This window comes from Aegilops tauschii, chromosome 7 (genome assembly GCF_002575655.3).
Source record: "Aegilops tauschii subsp. strangulata cultivar AL8/78 chromosome 7, Aet v6.0, whole genome shotgun sequence".
NCBI classification, from domain to species: Eukaryota; Viridiplantae; Streptophyta; class Magnoliopsida; order Poales; family Poaceae; genus Aegilops; species Aegilops tauschii.
The window spans coordinates 38,846,596-38,855,370 of NC_053041.3; the positions used below are offsets into that span (position 1 = coordinate 38,846,596).

General features: G+C 48.5%; 1 protein-coding gene across 1 annotated transcript; it reads right to left on the reverse strand.

The window, feature by feature from the left end:
• Nucleotides 1-3,011: 3,011 nt before the first annotated feature.
• Nucleotides 3,012-4,829, reverse strand: LOC141026726 (disease resistance protein PIK6-NP-like). The gene is made up of 2 exons (XM_073503569.1): nt 4,420-4,829; nt 3,012-3,066 (listed from the first exon to the last, which is right to left on the reverse strand). The coding sequence occupies exons 1-2, from the start codon at nt 4,827-4,829 to the stop codon at nt 3,012-3,014; spliced, it is 465 nt and encodes a 154-aa protein (XP_073359670.1).
• Between the last annotated feature and the right edge of the window lie 3,946 nt (nt 4,830-8,775).

The window sequence follows — 8,775 nt, forward strand, 5'->3', positions numbered from 1 at the left end:
GAGTTTGTCATAATCCAACTTGTTTTGCGTACACTATCAACACAAAAATCAACATTCTAGCCGGTGAATTCTATGTCGGCGTTCAACTATCAAGAATAGGACTTTTTTAGCAAGCGTCGATACTAGAGAAGCACCATAGACTTATGAGGGTTTGTCTAATATATTTGTTCTTTCTACACTTGATCAATAGCTTCTAGTGCTCTTTCTAGACTTAAATTGTTCCCGTAAAATGTTTTTGCACTTGTGTTCTTTTCAACACTCGTGTTAAATTGTTAATTTGTTATGTGCGTTGCATAACATGTATTTTTTATGTATGCTATTAATATATGAATGTGTCATTCGAGGTACTCATGAATACATATAATGTTTGAATTCTCAAACATGCACATGAGTTGTACAACCATTTGGCATGACTCAAGCTTGTACATAGGGGCATCATTAACATGTAATGAAAGAGACTCGTTAGCGATGTTGACATCCGCTGAGGGGCACTGGAAGCAAGCTCGGTATATAAAGCATCAAGTGCTTACCAGCCTGCCTTGGATGGGTGGCCATTGACAAGTTGTCATGTTCTGCTAGTGTAATGATGCTCGATTTTCATCGGCCAAAGCTTAGAGATGGGTGCTAAACCCGATTGCAAATTATTTGAAGCGCCCGTCACTACAAGAGTGATCTAGAGTAGGAGAAATTGGATCATAAGCCACACTTTACTTCTCCATTTGATAACCCCCCCCCCACCCACCCCTCCCCCGAGATTGATGGGTGGGGCTGGGGCCACTGTTCATTGAAACAAACCCGGGAAAATCATCCAAACCCCTGTAAAGTTGGGCAAATCATCCAATCCCCCTCTGGAGTAGTGGCGGTGCAGGGGGGGAGCTCTTCTAACTACGCTAGGGCGTGCCCCTCTGTCACCTCCCCACAAGTTGTCGGTCTGAGTTTTGCAAGATTTCATCCCACCACAGTGTTTCGTGATGATGTAGACCCGGTAAACCAGTCTCTAGCCAAGGTGGCTGATATTTTGGTTGCGGGAACTGCAAAAATTCCAACTATAGTGGCAGAAGATATGCTTTGTGTTGTTGTGAGCAATCTAGTTGTCTGATCGGTTAAATGGATTTGAATCAATTTTTGTAACACATATGGAGTTGAGGACAATAGCAGGGCCCTAATATGTCAGTCTCACTTGTACATAGAATAGTGTGAGATCCTCCTCCTTCATCAATAGCTTCTGTTGATGACAATCCCTATGGTGTCGCCACCTGAATCAATTCTAGCAACGCTTCCAACACTACGAACTAGTTGAGCAGTGTAACCATCCTAGCTGTTGGCGATGATTTCTCGCTAGTGTCGGATGTGCCTTTACACCTCTCGGTGTTGCTCCAGTGGGGTCGATTACATCTACGGTCCATCTTCAATAAATGTACCAGTTTGCATGACATTTTACCAGCAAATGTGTCCCATGGAGGTGAAAAGGAAGTTCGTGTGGGAGGTGCAAAACCAAGTTTCTGAATCGCGAAGCAAATATGTGCCGCATGAAGTGCATGTGTGCACCCATGCATGCTACCCGTAGATTTCTCATCCCACTCCAACAACAATTGAGTAACAAAGAGGGATGGAAGAAACTCAATATTGCTTTCTCAGTTAAAAAACAGAGCATAGGTTCTGATTCTTCTTTACACTCCAAAAGAATCTATAGTTTTGGGAGTACCGAAATTTACAAAAATATATATATTTCTTATATCCAAAGTTCCAAATGCCTCAAAATATTTTAGAGAAAATGCTCAAAAATCCACCTACTAATTACAATGCGCGCTCTACTGCCTTGCCTGATTGCGAGGCATCCCGTGGGATCCGTTCTTTCAACTTTATGCTCTCTCCTGTTCCCCAACCACTCACTTTTCCCTCGTGTTTGTCCCTTGCCTCTCCTTTGATCGGGTTAGAAACGGGTACTAGAGCTGACCATACCCACCGCTCAACATCGTGGACGAGGCAATTGCATACGACCGTTGTCATGCGCACACCCACCGGTTCTGGTGTGCGCGGGTGGCGCACTTCCAAAAGGTTGGTGGCAAAATCTTTGACCTGTGTGAGGTTGCGGCTTGCAGCACCACCCATGTTGCGAACGGGCAACGCTAGCCACCGCTGTTGCGCGGTCACCAGCGTTGCCGCGATGCAGGGTGGCGAGGATGACATCATGTGATGCAGGGGTGGCAAAGCTACATTACGGCATGGACAGGGTGAGGGCCATGTATTTGCGAGCAAGCGGGTCCGGTCCAGAAACATCGCCGGCGCGACAAAGATGATTCTATGCAGCGGCGGCGATGCTTCTGCGACAGTCACGATGTTGAACAACTACGGGATGGTTTTGCGGTGGTGCTTCTGCAACATCAAGGTTGTGTATCGGCATTGCAGGGACGAGATGTTGTGCAGCCGCAGCGATGCTTCTGTTACAGCGACGGTGCTAAATGACGAACGCATGGCGCTGTGGTAGTGCTTTTGCAACATCAGTGTGCTGCAAGCAACGATGGAGGAGAGTGCGGTGCTCAGAGCGTCGCGGTGGTGCTGCCGCAAGCGGAGATGAGTAGCACAACTCCAACCACCGTGCTCCGACTTGTTCCTAATGCATCATCCGGTGTTGCTGCAAGTGGAAAGGCTAGCCGCGCCAAACTGCGCAACTCCAACCATTGTGTCTGCAACAGCAAACTATGCTGCAAGGATTGAGGGGCAAGGGGAGTGCCGGCAGGCACGATTCCAAGGCGGGGCGAGGGGGGGCTAGACCCCCCTCAACGATTTTGTTTTACTTAATAACGATGAAGCAACCGGTAAAAATAAGGAAAAAATAATGAACGCATGCCTAACTTCGCCTTCCCTAACCACGTGAAGTCCAAAACTACAAAGCCCATCCATAGCAGCCCCCTGCAGCAGCCCACAATAAGAAGACGAAGGACGTAATCAGCATTTGTTTTCTTTTCTTTTACTTGCCTCCGATTCTATCGCTAAGGTATAGCCGCCGTCTAGGGCAGTTTCGTATTCAGCGCCGTGCAATTCCTTCCTAAATCAAGATCTAGACTGTTGAAGGGGCAAAGGCGTGTTAGAAATAAACTGTGACGGGTATGCACCCAGAGTACGTGTGTGCGTGTGTGTCACGATGGTGTACGTGCGTGCGCGTGCACTCGTGGCCATGGCGAGTTGGTTAGTTAGTTAGCTAGCTTCATGGCGTGATAGGATAGTTAGTTAGCTAGATAAGTTGTTAGCTGGCCGGATAGACTCCATAGTTTGTTAGCATGCATCAGAATAGGGGAGGTGGCGTGTGTGCCAGCCTATAAATAGAGGCCGGTCTGAGTTGGTTGGATGTACGTGGTATGTGCCATAGTTTGAGCTGAGTAAAAAGAAGAGCCGTTCGTGCGGCGTGGCGCCGTTCGCGCGACGAGGCGTTTGTCGCCGGAAATTCTTGTGTCAGTGTGCTCCTCTTCTTCCACCTGCGTACGTCCGAGTGGGAGAGAGACTGGGGTTCGTCCGGCTTCGTGTCGCTGGAGCCTACTCGGCGTTCGTCGCCGGACCGGGTTTGTCCCAACAAGGCGATCCAAAGGTTGTGGGGATGCATGGCCGGCCAGCCGGCCTCACAGCTAGCATGATCGGCCATGAGGCAAGCCATAAAGACTATATTACTATCGTTTCTCATTCTCTTTACTTCATCCTTGGCTTATATTTTCTAATTAGATTAATCTGTACCTTTAGAACTAAAGGATTGGAACAACACAAACTGTATACATAAAATTGTACTCCCCCTGTAAACTAATATAAGAGCGTTTAGATCACTACCTTAGTATTCTAAACGCTTTTATATTAGTTTACGGAGGGAGTAACTAGGAAATATTCTTGAGTCCTAACCAATGAGACAAGATTTTTCATTGTTTATCCCTTCCAGTAGTAGAAAGATTTAGTTCATTAGCATGTGAATTACCCTTTCTATTTCTTGTATGGAAACTGTTAGTAAAAACTGAATTGTTCAAAGCCACCACATGTTTTCTTCCCTTGATGAAATCTTTCATTAACCTAAGCCACAACCGTCTCTGCACAAGTTTTTTTTTTCAGTCAGTCTCCACACGGAAAATCCCCCCCCCCCCCCCCCCCCCCCATGTTAGAATCCTGGCTCTGTCCCTGAGTGCGGTGTTTGATACTGGCTAGTGTACGAGCCATCACTGGCATTGCAAGGAGAGCCGCCGGGAGGTGAGGTGGGGCGCTAAGCACGACCAGTGCTGCGAGTCATGCTGCGTCAGGAGGGCAGGGAACGCGAGTGTTGCGGCACGGATGCACGTGTAGAAATAGTGGTATTAAAAGAACACTTTAAAAATACTTTGTATCCAAACGTGGCCAGTGTTTTGAGAATGAAGGGCAAAATACAGAGTGTATATACTGTACCTCAATCGCCGTTCACCGATGTCACGGGCCCGTTCCCTGAGTGTCCGCAGCTGGGTGGCCGCCCGGTGCTGCGCGATCATCTTGTGCACGAACCAGGGCAGCCACGCGACGTAGCGCTGGATGCCGCCCCTGGCGAGATGAAGGTCGGGGTTGCCGCGGTACAGGTACATATCGATGCAGTTGTTGCTGTCCTGGGCAAGCAGCCGGACCTGGTTCATCCACGTGCGGATCTGCTCGTCGTGCTCGCCGCGGGCAGGCGCCTTCTTTGACAAATGCGTCAAGAAGCTCTGCATGCTCTCCATCTCCTCACGGATGAACTGCACGTCGTGCCGGACACGGCCCAGCAGCAGCGCCTCATTGCGGATGACGCCAAGTAGCGAGCTCACCGCGCCCGATGCGAGCTCCGCCATCGCTAGCTCCTCCCTCCGCCGGCAGGTGGCTTTGTTTCTAGTCCTCCTCGCCTCTTTATCGATGTTTGCGCCGCAACGGTGCCAGCCGGTGGCTTCGTGTCTTGTTCAAATCGGCTTTTACACGGGCTGCAGGCCAACTGGTGATGCACTAGTTCTGCATGCATCCATGTGCGTGGCAAGGACATGTTCCTTCTTCACGTCCTCAAGGCAAGTATCTCTACCTAGCTTTTCCTTCAACAGGAAAAAAATGCCTACCTTGTGATGAGCACACGACGTATGGTTTATGTCAGAAACGAAAATCCTATTCCTACCTACAGATTCTACAAAATATATACGAAGTTGTTCATTTTAGCTGTGTAACTGCTGCCCTGATTTCAGCCAACCGTCGCCACATAGACTAGTAAGTAAAACTTTTCGTAAAACTCGTAAATACCAATAGCACTACTCATGTCAGAAATCCACAGGTTGGCATCGTTTGCTTTGTTCGAGCCGCGCGAACCGAGCCTCCTTAGCAAGACTCCTCATAGGGGACCTCGTCCCTGTTTTGTGGTATACCACCCAAAACTTCTGCTAGGTTCCTAAAAATCGCTCAGTGGTATCGTGTCTAGTCTATTTTAGCTACCCCACAGTGCTTTCATACAACAGTTTTGTTGGTCACCGTTTTGCATATTTGAACCTAACCGTGAACAACAAACTATTATATGAGTGTTGATGCGTGTATATTCTGTCGGACCTAAGGGTTGGATTTATGGCCTTCATATTTATGGATATATATTTGTAATTTTCATTTGACAGTTTTGTTCATCGCCGGTTTGGATATTTGAACTCACCCATCAACGCTCATAAAGTAAAACCATCCTCACGGATCAGCCAAACTAGCTATCCCGAGCTATAGGCTCCCTAATCCTATCAACAACGGTATAAGTAACCGTTAAGGCAGCACGACCCGTCATGATGACATACAAGGTAGGGGACCCTGGGTCTTTCTTAAAGGAAGTAGTAACCAGACTGGCCGAAGATTAGCATATTGACAACATCACTCTTTCTCCATCTTTGGTTCTTTATCGAACAGACAAAAATCAGGCCAGGGACAGCTTTGATTTTGATTCTTTGTCTTTCGCTAAAGTTTTGCTGTCTTGAACTTGTATGCCACGCACAAGTCACATGTGAGGAATCAGGAACGTAGCCAACACATTGAAGTGCACATGGACAACCGCAAGAACCTGGAACCCATCGCCATAATGCTGCAAACTGGTCCAGGGCTCATTAGCAATGCTTGGCGTGGAACTTTGCCAATACACTGAAGTGCACATGCACCTTAATTGGAGGCAACAGTCTGTAAAGGTAGGTGAGTTTCGATGGGTATTTTATTGGATGTTTGTACAAACCGGTTAACTCTTTTGCACACAATGAAAATGCAGGGCTCCCGTCGGTTGCTAAAAAACCCTACCTGGTGGTACTATATATATGTACCCATTGCACACTAGCCCATCTCTCCATATATATTGCAGATGCCACTACGAAAGCCATAGATACTAGCATTATGTTCCCTACCACTATGCTACTTCCATGGCGTGCTGCATAGATGTTTGCTACTTCATGCGTTCATGCACATGCTAGGATTGGAAGGTACCGGGAATATTATGTTTGCCCCAAAATGGATATCATTGACTCACTCAACAAGACACACACGCGAGGGTAACTCATCGCAACAGAAATCCATTCACGAGCAGCGTGGCTAGGTCTAAGGCCCAGTCAGCCTGCTCTCAGGCGCCTGTGTCGCTGGACTCGTTTGGTTCTACCAATAGACCAGTCCGTCACTGCATTGTGGCCGATGCATGGGTCACTGAAATTTGGGTCAGAACCACCTAAGGATTTTGGCTTTGGCAGTTACTCATTTCCATTCCAAGTTTTAGTCAAATCGGCTTCGCCCACTCGGCGTCCAGGGGTCACGGACCGACCATAGACCCTGTTCAATAAGTGGAACACATTAGCCGTCCGCTCTCCGGTTGGGCAGTAAGGGTCGGAGAAGGGCAATCACTCGTTCTTAAAACCCACCCGTTGATATGGTCTTCAATCCCTTAGGAGTACCCTCCCGGCATCGCGGTGTCTAAGGACGCGATCTAATAGATCGTTGTATCGAGTAGTTTTAGCTGCTAGGTCTATTTCTTAGTTCAAGATCCCTCTTACCTTTGAAATAGGAGTCTTGGAATAATGCTGAATTCAAAGGTTTATTTCTTTCTATAGTATGGAATAGAATAACCCGGTTGAAGGGTAATGATCATACGTCTGTAATGCATTGTATGGCCCAGAATAGGTCCTATTTTTAGTTAAATACTTGAACTTAGGCCACTATAGGCTAGCCAAAAGTAAGGTACCAATAAGAACATACGCTACAGGTATTTCAACTCTGTGCAAATTTCTTTTTTTCTTTTTTATCGAGAGTACGGCAAAAGTATACCTTATTTTTATAGAAGGCATAAGACAATTACAAGAGGCTACAACACAACTCTGTGCCAACTTCTCATAGTTATTGATTAGCAGCTTTGTAATTGCCCCATGTTTGGCAACGTAGCATTGGCCTGCATGTGAGCAAGATTTTCATACAGAGGTTTTAAATCTAACCTGTTGCGGTGGCAGATATTTGATATGTTTTTTTTTTTTTGCGAATAGAGCACTTCCATTACTTAAGCAGGAACATTACAATCCTGCTCACACAGCAGGTTAAGCTCATCAGGTACGCATCGTAACCAAACAGCAGTTATAGAAAGAGAAGAACCCATACGTGCAAGTGCATGACTCGCTTTATTTTGCTCGCGACGAACGGCTAGTATTTCATGTGGTTGCTGAGCTAGTAGCTGCTTTGTCTTTTTTTTTTTTTTAAAGATCCAGCAAATTGCTGGCTTGATTCAGATTTAGTAGAAAGCAGCGGAAGAACAACATGGTGAAGATCCGAAGATCAAAGAAAAAGAAAAGCAACAGCCCTATTAGCTGCAGCACGACACTACACTCACAAGGCGAAACGCCATCCACCCACGATAAGGAAACGCAGCTCCGACAACGACGGAGAACTACGAAGAACTAGGTAAGGTTGGCGTCGCGGAAGATCGCCGAACGGACCACCTGCTGTGCGTCATCGTACACCACCCGGGGCCTCACCGGCGCAGCTTCGACTTCACAACAACAAAACGGCCGAGGCAATCCCACGGACATGTCGGAGAAGTGCCGACTACCACGACCAATGCCAAGCCTCCGACCTTGCTCACCCTCATCATCGTTGCCACAGAAGCCACCGTGCACGTCGAGCCTGTAGGAAGCACCCATGGGATCCAGATCTTCAAGATGGTGCCCTAAAGAGGGGAAATGACGTTGAAGACGACGCCACCATCCAACCCTGCTGCAGGATCTTGGCTTTCGCCCGAAGATCTTGATCTGGGAGTAGAGGTTGTGAGGATCCCAACGGCGCCTCCAAGAAGGATAACGACGCCCATGGGCGTCGTCGCCGCCGGCCGACGAGAACTGGCTAGGCTTTCATCCGGAGCAACCACTCCCACTCAGCCGGCCGAGGCCGACAAGTACCTCCACTAGATCGTGCACCCCCAACGAAGCGAGCACGCCAACGCTGCGCAGGGCCACCGCCTTCCTCGACGTCGGGCCTGCAGAAGCCAGATCGGGCCCTGCACCCCGCGTATCCACCATGACTAGAGCCTCCCTGCTCCAGCAAGTCCGGGCACCACCAACCGTCGACGGTGTCCCTCCCTAGCCACCAGCCCAAGACCGGCACGCCCTCAGCCCCTCCAACCACCAGCCACCTCCTCTGGACTGCCTGGACTCCACATCCGCAGATCGGGGCGAAGAACCTGCCCATCTTGCAGTGCAAGGCCAGATCAGCATGCCCGGGCACCGAGCCCAGATCTGCCGCCGCGCTCACCGTTGCGCTGCAACG

What these genes read in the sequence shown, in the direction of transcription:
- LOC141026726 (XM_073503569.1), bottom strand. Translation starts at nt 4,829, where the DNA reads ATGGCGGAGCTCGCATCGGGCGCGGTGAGCTCGCTACTTGGCGTCATC. An exon ending in ATCGGTGAACGGCGATTGAG is followed by an intron (nt 3,067 to 4,419) that starts GTACAGTATATA and finishes CCCCTTCAACAG; the next exon opens with TCTAGATCTTGATTTAGGAA.